At 37.4% G+C, this 21,183-nt stretch overlaps 1 protein-coding gene across 5 annotated transcripts in view; it reads left to right on the top strand.

The window, feature by feature from the left end:
• The window catches only part of RYR2 (ryanodine receptor 2), a 789,753-nt gene that overhangs the window by 539,727 nt on the left and 228,843 nt on the right, over positions 1–21,183 (top strand). For all 5 annotated transcript variants that reach the window (XM_054448216.2, XM_054448137.2, XM_054448051.2 and 2 more), the window contains exons 30-35: positions 8,363–8,571; positions 9,207–9,559; positions 10,292–10,406; positions 12,041–12,201; positions 14,038–14,197; positions 20,608–20,694. In XM_054448216.2, the coding sequence (XP_054304191.1) occupies positions 8,363–8,571; positions 9,207–9,559; positions 10,292–10,406; positions 12,041–12,201; positions 14,038–14,197; positions 20,608–20,694 (1,085 nt within the window). The remainder of the gene's footprint in view (positions 1–8,362; positions 8,572–9,206; positions 9,560–10,291; positions 10,407–12,040; positions 12,202–14,037; positions 14,198–20,607; positions 20,695–21,183) is intronic.

Here is a 21,183-nt window from a genome sequence, read left to right as displayed (position 1 = left end):
TGAGTAAAATTGAATTCCTGGTCCTCTCAGAACTCGTGGAATTCCTTTCCTTGGAAGAAAACCAGAATATTTTTGTAATTAAAATAACTGTATAGCTGTAGACAGAAAAGAAAATGAAAAAGAGAGGCAGGGAAAACTTTCCATTATTGATTTTATCATGCTGCTGTTTTAGAAAAAAAAAAAGAAGCCAGGATATAGAACTGCCAGTTTGTTCCTACAGTATGCTTTGTACCCTCAGTTGAAATATTGCAGCAGTTAGATTATTTGATGGAAATGGGTGGCTTATCCAGAAGACTGGCTTTCAACATGGTGTGAATTAAGGTTAGTAGGTCTGTACCATCCCCAAACCCACCTGCCTGGCTTTACCATAACAGCTGAAGTTCCTGTCACCAGCATCCTCTGTGCAACCTGCTGTCATGATACAGACCTGGGAGAGTAACTTATTATTGGGAATCTCCTTAATTAAAAATTAACACTTGTCAGAGGAAGGAAGAAATCAGGACTGTGAGGCTGACTTCTGTAGCAGAGGAATCCAAGTACGACCCAATTCTGAAATGATTCTTGTGTGGCCTTGGGCAAATAGCCTGTTTTCATTTCCTTAAAATAAAAGCACAAATTAGAGATGATCTCTTCTTGTCTAGTTCAGTTCTAAGATTCCAGAAATAGAAGGCAAGTGTTTTTCTGTTTGTTTGCGTTTTACCTTCCCTCTCAGAGTTCTTTATTTTTTATTTTTATTTTATTTTATTTTATTTTTATTTTTATTTTATTTTTTGAGACAGAGTCTTGCTCTTGTTGCCCAGGCTGGAGTGCAGTGGCATGATCTCAGCTCACTGCAACCTTCACCTCCTGGGTTCAAGCGATTCTCCTGCTTCAGCTTCCTGAGTAGCTGGGATTACAGGCACCCGCCACCACACCCAGCTAATTTTTTTTTTTTGTATTTTTAGTAGAGACGGAGTTTCACCACACTGGCCAGGCTGGTCTCAAACTCCCAACCTCAGATGATCTGCCCACCTCGGCCTCCCAAAATGTTGGGATTGCAGGAGTGAGCCACTGTGCCTGGCTAGCATTCTTAAAAAAAAAAACAAAAAACTTTTATTTTAGATTCAGAAGATATATGTTCAGGTCTGTTGCCTGGGTATATAGCGTTATGCTGAGATTTGTAGTACAGTTGATCCTTTCACCCAAATACTGAATATAGCACCCAATAATTTTGCAGCCCTTGTCCTCCCACCACAGTAGTCCCCAGTTTCTATTTTTGCCATCCATCTTTATGTCCATGAGTACCCAGTGTTTAGCTCTCACTTGTAAGTGAGAATACACAGTGTTTGGCTTTCTGTTCCTGGGTGCTACAATATGGCCTCTGGCTGCATCCATGTAGCTGCAGAGGACATGATTTCATTTTTTATAGCTGCATAGTATTTCATGATGTATATGTACCACATTTCTTTATCCAGTTCACTGTTGATGGGCACTGAGGTTGATTCCATGTTTTTGCTATTCTGAATTGTGCTGGGATGAAACATACGAGTGCGTGTTTCTGTTTTTGGTAGGATGATCTATTTTCTTTTGGGTATATATATATACCCAGTAATGGGATTGCTGGGTTGAATGGTAGCTCTGTTTTAAGTTCTTTGAGAGATCTCCAAACTGCTTTCCACAGTGGTTCAACTTATTTACATTCCCACCAACAGTGTATAAGCATTCTCTTTTCTCCACAGCCTCGTCAGCATCTGTTCTTTTTTGACTTTTTAATAATAGCCATTCTGACTGTGTGAGATGGTAGCTCTTTGTGGTTTTGATTTGCATTTCTCTGATGATTAACGATGGGAACACTTTTTCATGTTTGTTGGCTGCTTGTATGTATTCTTTTGAAAAGTATCTGTTCATGTTTTTTTGCCCATTTTTTAAATGGGGGTGATTTGTTTTTTACTTGTTGGGTTATTTAAGTTCCTTATAGATTCTGGATATTAGGACCTTTGTCAGAAACATAGTTTGCAAATACTTTCTCCCATTTTGTAAATTGTCCTTCTCACCATTCTTGATTCAAATTCTAGCATCCGTTTAACTACCTGTAGCAACTTAGACAAATGATTTAACATGTTAGTTGTTTCCTCATCTGAAAAAATGGAATTAATATTAAATAATATAGGCAAAAGTGCTTGTGTATTCTATGGCACATAGTAGGCCACAAGCAGCTAGCTTTACTTCTGATCAAAAAATGTGAATTTACATCTTCGTATAATATTGGTCATTTTTATCTGCTTTTTGGCCATCTGGTTTGGGTTATATATTTAATACATGGATTCCTAACTGTATTTCAGAAATGTTAAAATTCGAAATAATCTATTCTTAGGAAAAGCTGGTATGCTTGTGACCTGCTTTATCTTCCTTTTACTGTAGCCCCAAACAGAGATTTCAAGCCTGTATTTTGCCCCTACATCTTTGGGACTGCCAGCTCCTTGGCTGGATTTGCATGCTCATCACCCTCCCCTCTGCTCTGGAGCAGGGAGGCTCATCAGCACAGAAAGTTAAAATTTGCTGAAGCCATCTGTCTTTTGTTGGAGGAAGCAGCTTAGCCATAAGTTGTAGCTACTGTTTTAACAGATTTGCAAATAGTTAGGGTGGGTCTGGCTCAGGCCCAAGTAACTGATTGGGCTCATATGCACTAATTTAAGATCCACTGCCAGAATGAAAATTTCCCTTATATATCATCAGGCTCTGTTATTTGCAGGGTGTCAATTAAGGTAACTGGATAGAAGATCAAGAACACAAAGGACAGGAAGGTGGGACCCATATTTTACATGTGCTGGGAGAGAGACATGATTTTGTGGAAATCTGTTTTATTGTGTTGAAATACTTGTGTGTGTTCTGCCTACTTCATGCTAATAAAGAATTGAACCCCAGTTATGTTTAGCTGTGGAGTGATGATTAAGAGTGATGTGATTTATCAACCTGTTTTGTTCAATTTATGCCAAACATTCCATCTTAATAGCATTTATCATTTTCTGACACTGTATGATGTATACAGTGGTATACAATGGTAACTAGTTTTTTATTTACCTGTTATCTGTCTTTTGTATTCAAAGTTGTGCTCCAGAAAGTCAGGGGTTATTTTTGATTTTGTTCACAGCTATATTCCCAGTGTGTAGAACAGTTCCTGGCACATGGTAGGTGTTCATTAAATATTTGCTGAATGGAGACACCTGATACTCTATGAAGACAATGTAGAACAGTAACTTAGAAAAGGGGTTGGCAAACTAAGGCCCAAATCCAGCTCACCACCTTTTTTTTTTTTTTTTAAGACAGGGTCTCGCCTCGCTCTGTCACCTAGTCTGGAGTAGTGTGGAGTGATCATAGTTCATTGCAGTCTTCAACTCCTGGGCTCAGGTGATCCTCTCATCTCAGCTTCCCAAGTAGTTGGGACCACAGGCACATGCCACCATGCCCAGCTAATTTTTAATTTTTTAAAATAGCTCTTTGAAGAACAAAGCTAACTCCTAAGCAGTGTGCCCAGAGTCAACCTAATTTTTTTTTTTTTTTTTTTGTAGAATCAGGGTCTCGCCATGTTGCCCAGGCTGGTCTCAAATTCCTGGGCTCAAGAGAGCCTCCTGCCTCAGCCTCTCAGATACAGATACAGGCATGAACCACTGCCTTGGCCCTGCTTTTTTAAGTAAACTTTTATTGGAACACCACCACGCTTGTTTGTTTACATACTGTCTATGGCTGCTTTTGCACTGTAGCTCAGAGTTGAGTCGTTGCAACAGAGGCCATATGATCCATAAAACCTAAAATGTCTTCTCTGTAATCATTTATAGAGTTTGCTGAGCCCTAGGTTAAAGCATGGGCCTTGGGATCCACCAGACTTGGATTTATTTTCTGGTCACTTAGTAGCTGTGAGGGCAAGTGATTTAAACTAAGATTTTGGTTTCCTCATGTGGAAGATGGTAATAATGATTCCTATCTCATTGAATGGTTGTAAGGGTTCACCAAGATGAAACATCAGGAAACATTAACTACTAATATGGAGCTATGTGTGCTGGGAATTTCATTTATTGGTGGCCTCTTCATTATGCAGGATACTTTGCCATGTACTGAAAAAAGGGAGGTGACAGAGGCCTGGCCCTTTCTCTGTGTGGCAGCTGAACAGTGCCTGTAGTTTTTCTCCACTCTGTCTTCTTTGATCCCATTGCCACGTAGTTGTTTCTGGTGTGTATAGGCTAATTTTTAAAAGTAAATGTAGTTTCTAGAAATATTGGTTGTTTTGTTATAATAGATTATTAAAACCATAATTTCAGAAGTAAGAATATGATTTGATTTTTCCTGTTAAGTTCTGCTTCACTTAAAATGAGAAAAAAAAAATATGCTAGTTTCTACTTGTGGATGTACTTGCATAAATACATTCCTTTAAAGGGGACCAAAACAGTAAAGCAATAAATAGAAATACCATCTACTGGTATAATTGCTATAAACTAATGAAAAAATGGCATGTATTTAATTATTTATTTTAAAAGTAATATATTGCTTTTGAATTTTTGGACAATACACAGGAATATAATGAAAGTGATTAAAAATTGCAAACATTCCCACTACACAGAGAAAAAATTGACCTTTAATGCATCTCTCCTACTTAAAGAACTGAGATGATATTGTAAAAATAATTTTCCATCACCCCCTTTTTAACTTAATATTACAAATTTTGTCCAAAGGCATAGAAACATTTTAAACATACTTTTTTGGTTTTTTTAAAATCAACTTTTTATTTTGAGAAATATCTGCCTTGCAGAAAACTGCAAAAAAATGCTTTGGTAACACCTGTATATTCTTTACCTGGGATCGTCAATTATTTTTATTTTGCCATATTAATTTTATCTCTCTCTACAGTTTATTTTGTTGAGCCTTAAAGACGACTTTTAATGGCTGCACATATTTAATCCTATGTATGTATCATAGTTAATCATTCTCAGGAATAGATTAATTTCTCTTTTTACCTTTTTTTTCCATTTAAAATTTAGTTCACTGAGCATCCATGCTAAGCAGTATACATGTAAGATCCAACTTTAAAACTATAACCCTGAGGGGCAGGTGTCACATAAGATAGGATTAAAGCTTAGAGAATTTAAGTAACTTGCCAAAGGTCAAATAGCTAACAAGTGGTGGGGCTAAGACATGAATCCTGGTTTATTGGACTTAGAACTCTGTGTTTTTAAACACTTCATAGTAATATCTGTCTGCCACCTTCTTAGATGTTAACTCTGCTACAAAACCTTCCTGACTCCCATCTCTCCATGCTTCCTTTGCTCCTAGAACCCTGACTGCTTAGATGGATGGTACGCTATTTCAGTATAACAACTTTTTTTTTTCTTTTTTTTTTGAGACGGAGTCTTGCTCTGTCGCCCAGGCTGGTGTGTGGTGGCGCAATCTAGGCTCACTGCAACGTCCACCTCCCAGGTTCAAGCAATTCTTCTGCCTCAGCCTCCCAAGTAACTGGGACTACAGGCACCCACCACTATTCCCAGCTAATTTTTATATTTTTAGTAAAGAAGGGTTTCACCATATTGGCCAGGCTGGTCTCGAACTTCTGGCCTCGAGTGATCCACCTGCCTCAGCCTCCCAAAGTGCTGGGATTACAGGTGTCACCACGCCCAGCCAGTATAATTTCTTTACTTTTCTTTCTATGTCATTAGACCATGAGCACGTTTTGCCCTGGATCTGTGTTAGTCATCTTTTACTCCTACTTTCTGACACATGGTAGTTGCTTAGTGAGTAATTATCGAATAAGTAAATGAATGGTTGAAAACATCTTAACACATATTACCAAATTGCTCTACATAAATCTTGTACTGAATTCACCACCTACCAACATTGAGTGTTAGGACTCAAACAATATGTTGTTTGGGCCATTTTATGTCCACATCACTCTTACAAATTTCTTTATGGGAAAGATATGGGTTTGTCCCATTTTATTAAATAAAATTTTAAAAATGAAAACTTGTTTTCATAATAAAACATATATACATTGAAGAAAATTTGTTAAATTGGGAGCCATAGAGAACAAAATTACCAAAAATTCCACTATTCTGAAGCTTTTAAATAAAAACCCTACTGGTGTTTTCCCATCTAAAAAAAACCATATGTTATCTTTATTTCCTTAAATAATAATTACTTGGAGTATTTTCCTATGCATTAGTGGGCCTTTGAAAACCAAAATTTCAAAGGCTGAATAATGTTCATCTCACGAAAAAAAGTATATTTATTATCAAAACAGTATTCTAGAATTGTAAACGTAGCTATGGGAAACAGTTTAGGACATAAATATTTGTGCATATTACTAGTCACTGAATATTTTAAATGAAAATATTTCAAATATGCAGAAAAGTTTAGGTATTAGTGAAACAAATACCCAAAGGTCAACTATACAGATATTTACAGCTATCCAATAACTTTCCATGTAGGCTAGGAACTCCTTCTACAAATAAAGTGATCAGAAAGAAATAGATGTTTACCATTTGAGGAGATGTTTCTATCTAGGTATCTCCTAGTTTATGTTAAACGGGTGCTAGATTTACTAATTTCTGCTAATGCAGTTCAAGCTGTCTGAGATCTATTGTATTTACATCATGGTTTTTATTTGATTTCTTTGGGGACACTCGTTTAGAACAACTTTTCTTGACTATAGCTTTAAGAGCTGTCACAGCTGCAGATACAGCTGCAATTTTTTTTAGTTTTAACTAGAAACTCATCATTTACCCTTCCTTGAACACAGCTGGATATGTTCTTTTTTCCTGGTTGGTGGCACTGTTATACAGCTATTCATTTGACTATATGTTGATGCATACAAACTGGGTGAAATCATTATGAATTATTGGATGTAATTTTTATCATCTTATGCTATTTTGGGGGTTATATATTGCTTTAAGTGCCACTAATTTCAGTAAGAGAAAAGTGTGTAAATCATAATGACAGAGCTAACTACAATTCTTGTCAAAATTGTTGACTTATTCTTAGAATCCATTGCTTCTAGGATCTAATTTGTAGTCTGCACTCCAATACTGACGTTTTTAGTGTGCTGCCTACTCGAACATTCATGTAAAACATTATAGAAAGAAATGAAGGCCGGGCACAGTGGCCCACACCTGTAATCCCAGCACTTCGGGAGGCCAAGGCAGGCAGATCACCTGAGGTCAGGAGTTTGAGACCAGCCTGGCCAACGTGGTGAAACCCCATCTCTACTAAAAATACAAAAATTAGCTGGACACAGTGGCGTGCACCTGTAGTCTCAGCTACTCAGGAGTCTGTGGCTGGAGAATCACTTGAACTTGGGAGGCAGAGGTTGCAGTGAGCCAAGATCACAGCATTGTACTCCAGCCTGGGTGACAGAACGAGACTCCGTCTCAAAAAAAAAAAAAAAAGTACATAAACACCCATCCCTGAAGAATGTCATCTCATCCCCTTATGAAAAAAAATATCTCATCTCCTTTCCAAAAAATACCATCTCATTGTCTTGCCAATCAATTCCAAAGAGCTCAAAAAAACAATTAACAAAGTTAGTATAGTTCCCCTTTTTGTTCAAAAGAGGAAAGAATTGCTAACTCTGACACACATGGGAAGAGCTTATGAAATATTTTATTGGTTTTTGCTCTATTGTTCATTGCTATTGCATAGAAATATAAGATTATATATATATAATTTGTGCATTATAAATATACCTCGTTCATGCATAAATACATGCTTCATACATTAAACATGTATTTTTCCCCCATGCTTAGATACAGTTTATTCCAGAAAAAAGAAGCCAAAATTTTCTTCAAAGATCAAAAGCAACTATCAGTAGACAGAAAACTTTTACATTTTTGCCTCCAATTCTTTTTTTTCTTGAGCTATGTGTGAGGAAATCTATAGCTCAGATTGTGTCTGGTGTTAGTACGTATCAAGCTCTTTAGCCAGAAGGAGGAGCAAGGCAAATGAACCACATCCCTTGGCACTTAGTTCCTTCTCACTTTCCCTGTATGAGACAGTACATGCACTCCTGAGCAAGGAGACTGCAGGGCGGGGATCTCTAGAATCCCTGGAGGACCAGGGGCTGCAAAGCATTTACTTCATCTTACAGAGTTAAGTCTGAGATGACAGAAGGGATTTATCTAGGGCCCACAGCTAGTAAATTATAATGTCAAGATCAAATCCTGGTTTTCTCACCCTTATGGGTAATATTTAATGTCATTGTTCCCTTTATTACGCTACTTTTTTCACCCTAGGGTGACAGTTCTCACAAAGTTCAGTCCTGGAACAATGTGTTTGATACTTCTATACTAACAGGATCATATACTAATGGTACTAAAACTTTTTATTTTCTTTTTCTTCCCAGGGTTCATACCTGTGTGTAGCCTTGGAGTGGCTCAAGTGGGTAGGATGAACTTTGGAAAGGATGTCAGCACCTTGAAATATTTCACCATCTGTGGCTTACAAGAGGGCTATGAACCATTTGCCGTTAATACAAACAGGGATATTACCATGTGGCTGAGCAAGAGGCTTCCTCAGTTTCTCCAAGTTCCATCAAACCATGAACATATAGAGGTTTGCTTTTTCTTTAAAAATCAGGCCATTTCTAAAAAGCAGGAGAAGAATATCTTTATACACGGGAACTTCTGCTTAGACAATTATTGTGACTTACTTAAAATGATGACCTTGTTGTGTTATATAGTAGTGGAATCTAAGAAAAGATGGTACTTTATACCAGCTGTCAGTGGATGGGAAACTTTTAAATTTTTGCTTTCAATTCTTTTTTTTTCCTTGAGCTATGTGTGAAGAAGTCTATAGCTCAGACTGTGTCTGGGGTTTGTACGCATCAAGCCCTTTAGCTAGAAGAAAGAGCAAGGCAAAGGGAACCACATCCATTCTCATATTAGATACGTTGCAAGTAGCTTGTTAGAATGATGAAAAATACTTTCCTTTTTATGTATGGGCAATGTCAGGCTGAATCTGAATATATAGAATTATAAAATAAATTTCCAAAACCATCTTTAGAAACAGAGGCAGAACTCTATGACTATATCCATAGCACAGTAATCTGTTTAATCATCTCTTACAAAATGATGCCATGTGTGGACCGCATTTGGGATTCTGAAAACGTGATGTGCCTTAGTCATCTTTAGAATCAGGAAATTGACAATGGTGATTGGAATGTGAACTATCACTTCTTCATTTGCTAGGTGACCAGAATAGACGGCACCGTAGACAGTTCCCCATGTTTAAAGGTCACTCAGAAGTCTTTTGGTTCTCAGAACAGCAACACTGATATCATGTTTTATCGCCTGAGTATGCCGATCGAGTGCGCGGAGGTCTTCTCCAAGACGGTGGCTGGAGGGCTCCCTGGGGCTGGCCTTTTTGGGCCCAAGAATGATTTGGAAGATTATGATGCTGATTCTGACTTTGAGGTTCTGATGAAGACAGCTCATGGCCATCTAGTGCCCGATCGTGTTGACAAAGACAAAGAAGCTACTAAACCAGAGTTTAATAACCACAAAGATTATGCTCAGGAAAAGCCCTCTCGTCTGAAACAAAGGTTACTAATTTATACGCTGTGATTTTAAATTTGTAGTTATGTAAGGAGGGTTACAGTCCAGAGTAAAGGGTCTCCTAGTGTAAATTTTTTCGTCCTCCTCCTCTTCCTCCTCCCCCTCTTCCTCGTCTCCCTTCTCCTCCTCCTCCTTCTCCTCCTCCTCCTTCTCCTCCTCCTCCTTCTCCTCCTCCTTCTCCTCCTCCTACTCCTCCTTCTCCTCCTCCTTCTCCTCCTCCTCTTTGTGCAAAGGATGCTATAGGGAAAAACTAAGCAACCTGTTAGTCATCTAATTTGTTAGCGTAGATGCTATCTATCTCAGGAGTTACTTTTTAAGATGTCTGTGTTTACATTCTTGCCTGAAACTTGCAGAGTATTTTCTCCAAATAGTATTTTTTATGATAAAGGCGGCAAGTTATTTTAACATCCTTTCTTATACTAAATCAGAGTTTCTCAGTCTCAGCACTATTGACACTTTAGGCCAGACAATTCTTTGTTGAGGACACACCTTGGACATTGAAGGATGCTGAGCAGCATCCTGACCTCCACCCTCTAGATGCCAGTAGCACTCCATCCCCCAAACTGTGAGAACCAAAGACATGTATCTCCAGATATTCCCAGATGTCCCCCAGGGAGCAAAATCGCCCAGGTTTAGGGCAACTCAATTTATTATGCTCATATTTGAAGTAGACAGAACATTTTAATGTTGCTTATTGTTAGTCCTCTAAAATATTTCAGATTTTTGCTTAGAAGAACAAAGCCAGATTACAGTACAAGCCATTCTGCAAGACTCACTGAAGATGTCCTTGCTGATGATCGGGATGACTATGATTTCTTGATGCAAACGTCCACGGTATGAGGTTGCAGCTTTCGTTGTTTATTTCTGTTTGTCACTCATTGTGCTTTACATCTCCAGTAACACATACTGATTCATCATACTCAGTAACATTATTTTTAAAATGTCTGTTTCTATTTTTGGATATATTTTGGGGACCGAAAGTTTGAAAAAAGTTTATGTATTATGATGGATATTATGCAATACAAGAGCTATTTTAGAAAAAATATTTGTAATGGCGTGCATAATCTTAATTTTGCTATTCTGTTTTTTGTCAAAATTTTAAATTGCTCTTGAATTTTTCAACGACATTTGATTTTCTTCCTCTTACTGAATTGTCTGAAGGAAGATCAGTCATCATAATTTGTGAGAGGTCAAGCTTTGCTCCCTTCCATTTTAAATTCTCAAAGCTAATTCTCCTGAAATGCTACATTGAAAAAGTATTTAGTTGTGTTCATTGTAGAGTGCTCCCATATTTGAGTTTGATGTTCACGTATTCTAAACTATTTCAAAATGAGTTTAGGCCGGGTGCAGTGGCTTAAGCCTGTAAACCCAGTACTTTGGGAGGCTGAGATGGATGGATCACCTGAGGTCAGGAGTTCGAGACCAGCCTGGCCAACATGGTGAAAACCTGTCTCTATTAAAAATATAAACATTAGTGGAGTGTGGTGGTGGGCACCTGTAATCCCAGCTACTAGGGAGACTGAGGCAGGAGAATTGCTTGAACCCAGGAGACGGGTTGCAGTGAGCCGACATGGTGTCACTGCACTCCAGCCTGGGTGACAGAGTGAGACTCCGTCTCAAAAAAAAAAAAAAAAAGTGAGCTTAAAGTGTCAAAATGTTATATGTCAGAGAAAGGAAAGGCCAAGAATATGCAAAAAGGTGGGTGACAAGTACAAAAACCCAAACATTGGCCAGGTGCAGTGACTCGCGCCTGTAATCCCAGAACTTTGGGAGGCCGAGGCAGGTGGATCACCTGAGGTCAAGAGTTCAAGAAGAGCCTGGCTAACATGGTGAAACCCCGTCTTTACTAAAAATATAAAAATTAACTGGGTGTGGTTGTGCACACCTGTAGTCCCAGCTACTCGGGAGGCTGAGGCAGGAGAATCTCTTGAACCCAGGAGGCAGAGGCTTCAGTGAGCTGAGATCACACCACTACACCCCAGCCTGGGTGACAGAGTGAGAGTCTATCTCAAAAAAAAAAAAAAGTGGACATAGATTTGTATACATGTATAAGCTTGAAGAATTTGAAGCTTCCCTATGCTTAATGGATTCGTGATTTTATTACATATGTATACTGTATATATGTGCACATATATATGTATGTGTGTATATTACACACATCTAGCACACACACACATATGCTCACCAGCATAAAAGACTTAAATCATTTAGCATGTTTGCTCAGATCACATCTTTTCTCTCTTTCCTGTTATTTCTTATTTAATTCAGGATCTCTGGTAAATGACGTTTCTTAGTCTTCTGCAGTGTTAGTCCTTTGTGCCTACGATGTTTTCATTCACCCAAACGGTTTTAAACCAAGAAATGAATGCTTAAGTCATTCACAGACTTAGACACAGTTAGGATTGCAAATCCAATTTTTGTTTTGTTTAATTTTACTTTGCCAATATTTGGTTCTGCTATCTTCACAGTACTATTACTCAGTGAGAATCTTTCCTGGACAAGAACCTGCTAATGTCTGGGTGGGCTGGATTACATCAGATTTCCATCAGTATGACACAGGCTTTGACTTGGACAGAGTTCGCACAGTAACAGTTACTCTAGGAGATGAAAAAGGAAAAGTGCATGAAAGGTTGGTTTTCCTCAATTTTTTGCAAGAATGACATGTGAAAAAAATATTGGTGAACCTAGCTACTCCTTTTCCTTGTATTTTGTGACCAAGATATTTCTATTTATAGGAACAATATAATCAAGCCATTAATGTCAATGTCGTTTTTGTTATTCATACAAACCAATAAGGAATCTAAATGTATTAAACGTGCAAACATTGTACAGTAAGAGCAGTGCAGCCTTTTGGGGTAACGATCATATATTCCTTCAGGTAACATGACTAACAGCTTGGGTTACCAATACTTAGCCTTTGTTTTAGGGATGAGAGATGGGTGAATGTGAGGCTTTTAACCAATGACTTGATATAGAATTCAGGAACTGGCTATGTGGTGGGGAGAAAACTGTGAAGACAATGTGGGCTGGTAGTTTAGACCAGGTGGACGCATTTGAACTCGGACTGAGGAGAAGTGGGTTCTTTCCTCAGCTTTGCCATTGACTCGCTGTGTGGCTTTGGGTAAGTCAGTTACACTTTCTGTGCCATCTTTTTTTCATTTGTAAAACAAACCAAACTCAAACCAAACCTTCAAAAAAGTGAAGAAGGCCGTCTTCCTTGCAGAATAAGACAAGAGAAGATCTGACCATTGGCTTCTACCTTTTGTGCCCATGTATCCTCTCTGATCTGCTGTGACAGGTCTCAGAAAGAGTCCTTTATAACGTTGCTTTTCTTCTATACCTGCACCGTCATTTTTTGAGAAACTCACTTTCCTGCCCTCAGGTTGTAAGATATGAAGCATAATGGACTTAGCATTTGAATCGGGGCCCAGCAAAAATCTCTAATGAAGAGCTCTTTACATAAGTTTGGGACAAAAAAACCACATGTCTCCAGGAGTTTTCTTTGGAGGCCACACTTAATTTTCAGGGATGGCAACAATATAAGTAAAGAAGTCAATATAGGGATGGGATAACTGAAAGATGATTTTGTTGGAGGAAATGGAAGATAGGGAAGGGTCACTGGATTTTATGTACATAGTGTGAAGAAATGCAGCCTACACTTGATTACTCAGAAACTGATTTATCCCAGCCTTTTTGTTCTTTCCCTTCTGCTTGCCTGGCTTTAGCCTTTTTTGCTTGTTTTGTTAATATGTTCACTGTATAGTGGCAGAGAAAGAGAATGCTGATAAGGCTCAAATTACTTAACTTTGTTACCATCTCTAGTAAAAGCTTTAGGGAAGGTGAAAATCAGGTGGCATTTGTGGTTAACATCACTGGTTTTTTTTTTTTTTTTTTTTTTTTTGCATATTCTAGTTAAGTCTGTCTCTCAGATCACTGGGAATTGTCCAGAAAGGGGCAAAATTTCAGCCAAATTTTAAATATATCAAATCACTGAAGGCTTACGTAGAATTTGCCTAAGGACTTTGATAGTGTTTGGAAACAAATCCTTCTCATTTCAGAACAAGTGGTTAAAAAAAAAAGAAAAAAAACTAAAAAAAAAATCCATGAGATGAAAATTACAAATTTGGATAATTTTTAAATAGTTAAACTTTTTTGAACCCAGAAAAAGGTCTAGTTTGGTTTGAGTTTTTGGAGAGAAGGTGCAGGTCAGTTCTTACTTGGTTCCAACTTGTTGACCTGTCTTCATTAGGTGTGAAATGTAGAGATGTATAAGACCTGATTCAGAACGTCCACTGCAGTCAATGGAGTTTTGCTCAGTATCACAGAATCGGGCCCATTGTGCACCTCTCCCATTACAGCATGAGCTTGTTGCTTGCGCAGCATAATTTAGTTAGTTTGCAAGATATACCTGCTTTCTCTTTTATCTGTGATTGTACAAAGATAAAAATGTTCTTTTGAAATTCAGCATCAAACGCAGCAACTGCTACATGGTATGTGCGGGTGAGAGCATGAGCCCCGGGCAAGGACGCAACAATAATGGACTGGAGATTGGCTGTGTGGTGGATGCTGCCAGCGGGCTGCTCACGTTCATTGCCAATGGCAAGGAACTGAGCACATACTATCAGGTACGTGGTCAGTGATGATATCAGGCTTCTAGGGAGGAAGACTTTTTTCCCCCATTAAAGGAAAACACAGTTTGTAAGATCAAAAAGTAAAATAGACACATGTACATGTGCCCCTGGTCTGAAAACCAGCCAAGCAGACCTGCCCCCAGCAAGCCCTCCCCATAGCTGTCCCAGCCACTGCACTCCTGTGACCTGAGAACCACCTTGGTGGTCTTACCCCAACAAAGCTGCACAATCACCACCACAAATGCCTGTAGCCAGACCACTGAGGCACTTGCACATGCTGCTGACATAAATTAGAGCTGAAGAATCCGCACAGATACTACACTACTGCATCCACCCAGAACCAAAACCAAAACCAGTGTATCCTACCCAACCGGTACCCTAGAACCCATCTACAGGAAAAACTATTTTCCTACAAAAGCTACTTCATAAAGTTGGAAGAGGCTACCATTTTACCAGATGAACAGATATCAAAAGAACACAAGAAACATGCAAATGGAAGGAAACATGACTCCTCCAAAGGAACACAATAATTCTCTAGTAACAGATCCTCCTCCCCAAAATAAATTTACAAAATGCCTGAAAAGAAATTCAAAATAATGATCTTAAGGGAACTCAGCAAGATACAATAAAATGCAGATACTTCAACAAGATCAGGAAACCAATTCATGATCTGAATGAGAAATTTAACGAAGAAATACATATAGTAGAAAAGAACAAAACAGAAATCTTGTAACTCAAGAATTCAATAGTGAAATAAAATATACAACTGAGGGTTTCAACAACAGACTAGATCAAGCACAAGAAAGACTTTATGAACTTGAAGACATGTCTTTTGAAATAACCCCATCCAGAGGGAGAAAAAGAAATAAAAATAAGAAAGAAGGAAAAAAGCCTGTAGAACTTATGGGATGCCACTGAGCAATGGAGAAAGGCACAGAAAACGTTTAACAAAATAATGACTAATGACTTTCCACGTCTTTGGAAAGATATGGACATCCAGATCCAGGAAGCTCAAAGGATCTCAAGAGAATCAACCCAGAAAGGTCCTTTCCAAGACGCATTATAATCAAACTGTCAAATATCAAAGAAAAAGAGAGAATTCTAAGAGTAATGAGAGAACAGCACGAAGTCATATATACTTGGATTTCCATTTGACTATCAGCAAGTTTCTCAGCAGAAACCTTGAAGGCTAGGGAAATGAGATATATTCAATGTGCTGAAAGAACAACTGTCAGCCAAGAATACTATATCTAGCAAAGCTATCCTTCAGAAATGAAGGAAAAATAGAGTACTCCGCAGATAAGCAAAAGCAGAATGAATTCACCACCTCTGGACCTGCCTTAGAAGAAATGCCTAAGGCAGTGCTAAAGCTGGAAGCAAAAGGATGGTAATTACTACCATGAAAACATGTAAAAGTATAAAACCCATTCGTAGAAGTAAATTTTAAATCAAACTCAGAATACTGCAGTACTGAAATGGTGCTATACCAAATCTTTCAAACCTCTAGTACTCTAGTATGAAGGTTAAAAGTCAAAACTGTCAAAAGTAACTACAGCTACAAGTAGTTGTTAAGGAACATACAATATAGAGAGATGTAAATTAAGGCATCAGAAATATAAATTGTGAGGGGAGGGTAAAAGTCTGGAGTATTTTTTTTTTTTTTTTTGAGACAGAGTCTTGCTCTGTCGTCAGGCTGGAGTGCAATGGCAGGATCTTGGCTCACTGCAACCTCTGCCTTCTGGGTTCAAGCAATTCTCATGCCTCAGCCTCCTGAGTAGCTGGGATTATAGGCATGCACCACCACACCCAGGTAATTTTTGTATTTTTAATAGAGATGGGGTTTCACGATGTTGGCCAGGATGGTCTCGATCTCCTGACCTTGTGATCCGCCCACTTCGGCCTCCCAAAGTGCTGGGATTACAGGCATGAGCCACCACGCCTGGCCAGTCCAGAGTATTTTTATGCAACCAAATGTATCAGCTTAAGATGGTCTATTATAACTACAATATTGTTTATCTTAGTTTCATAGTAACCACAAAGAAAAAATTGCAGCAGTCACACTAATGAGAAAGGGAAAGTTATCAAAGCTTAGCACCACGAAAAGGTGTCAAACCACAAAGGTAAGCAAGAGAGAAAGAAAGAAATGAAGGATCTAGAAAACAATGAACAAAATGTTAGGAATAATTCCTTACCTATCAATAATAACCTTGAATGTAAATGGATTAAATTGCTCAATTAAAATATAGAGAGTGGCTGCATGGATAAAAAGCAAGACTCAACTATATGCTGCCCACTAGAGATTCACTTCACCTATAAGGACAGACATAGCCTGAAAGTGAAGGGATGGAAAAAGATTTTCAATGCAAATGGAAACTGAGAGTGAGCAGAAGTAGCCATGCTTAGATAAAATAGACTTAATTAAAAAAATGTAAAAAAGTGTCAAAGAAGGTCATTATTTAATAGAAAAGGATCAATTAAGAAGATATAACAATTGTGAATTTATATGCATTCAACACTGGAGCATCCAAATATATGAAGTATGTTTTATCTAAAGGGAGAGATAGGCTTCAATGCAACAATAGTAGGGAAGTTCAACATCCCACTTTCAGCAACAGCAGATAATCCAGACAGAAATTCAGCAAGGAAACAGCAGATTTAAACTGCACTCTAGACCAAAGGGACATACTAGACATTTACAGAACATTCTGTGCAACAGATGTATAGCTGAAGAATACACATTATTCTCAACTGCTCATGGGGCATTCTCCAGGACAGATCATATGTTAGGCCACAAAATAAATCTTTAAAAATTTAAGATGATATCGTATATATTTTCTGATCACACTAGTATAAAACTAGAAATCAATACTGAGAGGAACTGAGGAAACTTTACGAATACATAGACATTAAACAACATGCCCCTGAATAGCCAGTGGGTAAATGAAGACATTAAAAAAGAAATGAAAAATTTTCTTGAGACAAACAAAAATGGAAACACAACATACCAAAAGCTATGGGATACAGCAGAAGCAGTTCTAAGAGGGAAGTTTACAGTATTAAATGCCTATATTTAAAAAGTAAAAAATAAACCACCTAATATTGCACCTTCAAAAACCACAAATACAAGAACAAACTAAACCCCACATTAATAGAAGTAAATAAATAATAAAAATGGGAACAATAACAAAACAGAGACTAAGCAATACAAAAGATCAATGATAGGAAGAGTTGGTTTTTTGAAAAGACAAAATCAATAAACCTTTAGCTAGACAAAGGAAGAAAGAGATGACTCAAATAAATAAAATCAGCATTGGAAAGAAGACATTACAACCTATACCACAGAAATACAAAGAATAATGAGAAAATATTATGAAAAATCATATGCCAACAAATTAGATAACCTAGAAGAAATGGATAAATTCCTAGATGTGTACAACCTACCAAGACTGACTTATGAAGAAATAGAAAATCTGAGCAGATTAATAGTGAGTGAGGAAATTGTATCAATAATGAAAAGTCTCCATCAAAGAAAAGCCCAGGACTAAATGGGAGAAAAGTTGAAAGCTTTTTTTTCTAAGGTCTGGAACAAGACAAAGATGCCCACTTTCACCACTTCTGTTCAACATAATACTAGAAGTGCTAGCCAGAGAATTTGGCAAGAAAAAGAAATAAAAGGCATCCAGATTGGAAAAGAAGTCATCACATTGTCTCAGTTTGTAGATGACATGATCTTATATATAAAAATACCTTTAAAAGTTTACTAAAAAAACTGTTAAAACTAATACATGCAGTAAATTTGCAGGATACAAAATCAGCATACAAAAATCAGTATTTCTTTACACTAGTAGTGAATGCTCTGAGAAAAAAAAATCAAGATACCAATCAGTTACAATAGCTTTAAAAATCAGTTATTGGCTGGGCGCAGTGACTCACGCCTGTAATCCCAGCACTTTGGGAGGCCGAGGCGGTTGGATCATCTGAGGTCAGGAGTTCTAGACCAGCCTGGCCAAAATGGCGAAACCCCATCTGTACTAAAAATACAAAAAAATTAGCCGGGCATGGTGGCAGGCACCTGTAATCCCACCTACTGGGGAGGCTGAGGCAGGAGAATCACTTGAACCCAGGAGGCAGAGGTTGCAGTGAGCTGAGCTCCAGCCTGGGTGACAGAGCAAGACTCCATCTCAAAAAAAAAAAAAAAAAAAAAATCAGTTATCTAGGAATATATTTAACAAAGGAGGTATGAGATCTCTACACTGCAATCTATAAAACATTGGTGAAATAAATTTAAGAGGACAGAAATAAATGGAAAGATATCTCATGCTGTTGGATTGGGTGGATTGGAAGAATTAATATTATTAAAATGTCCATAGTACAAAAAGTAATCTACAGATTCAGTGAAGTCCCTATCAAAATACCAATGACATTATTATTCTATTATAGAAATAGAAAAAATAATTCTAAATTTCTTATGAAATCGCAAAAGACCCCAAGTAGCCAAAGCAATCTTGAGCAAAAAGAATAAAGCTGGAAACATCACACTACCGAGTTTAAAATATGCAAAGCCATAGTAACCAAAACACTACCTGACTTGAAACTATACTACAAAGCTCTAGTAACCAAAACAGACATATAGACCAATAAAACAGAACAGAGAACCCAGAAAAAAAACCATCTATCCATAGCCAACTAATTTTCAACAAAGGTGCTAAGAACACACATTGGGGAAAGGACAGTTTCTTCAATAAATGGTACTGGGAAAATTGAATATCCACATGCAGAAGAATGAAACTGGACCCCTATTTTTCACCATATACAAAAATCAACTCAAAATGGATTAAAGAGTTAATGTAGGACCTGAACTATGAAACTACTGGAAGAAAACGTGGGGGAAACACTTCATGACATTGGACTGGGTAAGGATTTTTTGGACAAGACCTCAAAAGCACAGGCAACAAAAGCAAAAATAGACAAGTGGGATTATATCAAACTAAAAATCCTCTGCACAGCCAAGGAAACAATTAACAGAGTGAAAAGACAACCTACAGAATGGGACAAAATATTTGCAAACTATACATCTGATAAAAGATCAATATCCAGAATATATAAGGAACACAAACAACAATAGTAAAAACAATCTGATTTAAAAGGGGGCAAAAGACCTTAATAAACATTTCTCAAAAGAAGACATACAAATGGCCAACAGGCATATGAAAACATGCTCAACATCACTAATCATCAGCAAAGTGCAGATCAAAACCACAATATTACCTTATTCCAGTTAAAATGGCTATTATCAAAAAGACAAAAGATAATAAGCATTGGCAAGGATGTTGAGGAAGAGGGAAACTCATACACTGTTGGTGGGAATGTAAATGAATATAGCCATTATGAAAAACAGTATGGAGGTTCCTCAACAAATTAAAAATAGAACTACCATATGATTCAGAATTCCTCGTATTGGGTATATATCCCAAGGAAACGAAATCAGTATGTGGAAGGAATATCTGCACTCCTATAACTATCGCAGCACTATTCACAATAGCCAAGATAGGAAATCAGCCTAAGTGCCCATCAATGGATGAGTAAGTGAAGAAAATGTGGTATATATACACAATGGAATACTATTTGGTCATAAAAAATAATGAGAACCTGTCATTTGCACCAATATGGGTGAGCCTGGAGGATATTGTGTTTAGTGAAATAAGCCAGGCATAGAAAGAAAAATACTGCATTGACCACTCATATATAGAATTGAAAAAAGTTAATCTCATGGAAGTGGTGAATAGAATAGTGGTTATCAGAGACTGGGAAGGGTAGGTGAAAGTGGGGGAGAGGGAGCAGATACCCAATGGATATAGAGTTAACATTAGAAAGGAAGAATAAGCGCTGGTATCCTATTGGACAGTAGGGTGACTATAGTCAACCATCAGGTATTGTATATCTCAAAATAGCTAGAAGAGAGGATTTTGTATGTTCTCACCACAAAGAAATGAAAAATGTTCAAAGTGATAGATATGCTAATTACCCTGATTTGATCATTACACAATGTATGCATGTATCAAAACATCATATTATACCCCATTAAATATCTACAATGTGTCAATTAAAAAACAGTAAATTAGAAATTAAAAGAAAATGGAAAAAGTTGGATTAATTATGTATTTTTACTTCTGTTAAATAATGACAATGCCATAAGCCCTTCAGAGTAAACAGAGTGTGTTCCCCCAGCAGTGTTCACATAGTAATGAAATACTCTAATTCTTGAAGGAGCACATCAATCAATATGCAAGAAAGGAAAATCTCTGGGCTCCTTCTGTAAAGTATTCCTTTGTTGTTATCAAGAAAAACTGTCTCCCTTGTCTTCGTTCATTACTAACATTATTAAATTCATTTGTGTATTTCAGGTGGAGCCGAGTACAAAATTATTTCCTGCGGTTTTTGCACAAGCTACAAGTCCCAATGTTTTCCAGTTTGAGTTGGGAAGAATAAAGGTAATAAAACTCATTCCTGGTATTATATTTGTATTTTTTCTATTAGGATATAGCATTGATTTATTCTGAAATGAATTCAGTAGATTAGTACTGATATGACTCAAATAAATCATTCTTTCAAGAAAAGATAGCCATGCTTGAAAATCTCTTTCAGGTCACAAGGGTAACAAAATAATTAAAAAGTGTTTCTCTTTAGTTATCATATGTATATTGTTCAATAAAAGGCCTATTCAATAAAAGGTCTATGGAAAAAAAATGCCAAGATTACACACATTGCAGTAATCATTGAACTCATAGGTGAGCTAATGAATGGACTTAAAGATCTGAAACCATGCCACCTACAATAGTGGTATGTATGGAATACTCCAGTAGCATAAATGAAAGAACAACTCAGTTGGAGGGGTTGGATCAGCTAAAGCTCAAAGAAGAGGTAACATTTAGTTTGATTACTAACTGTAAAATAGGAGCTCTTGGGGTACGTTTATTAGG

Source organism: Pongo pygmaeus, chromosome 1, assembly GCF_028885625.2.
Source record: "Pongo pygmaeus isolate AG05252 chromosome 1, NHGRI_mPonPyg2-v2.0_pri, whole genome shotgun sequence".
Lineage (NCBI taxonomy): Eukaryota > Metazoa > Chordata > Mammalia > Primates > Hominidae > Pongo > Pongo pygmaeus.
The sequence above is the reverse complement of the archived record's forward strand: the minus strand, read 5'-3'. Positions and strand labels throughout refer to the sequence as shown.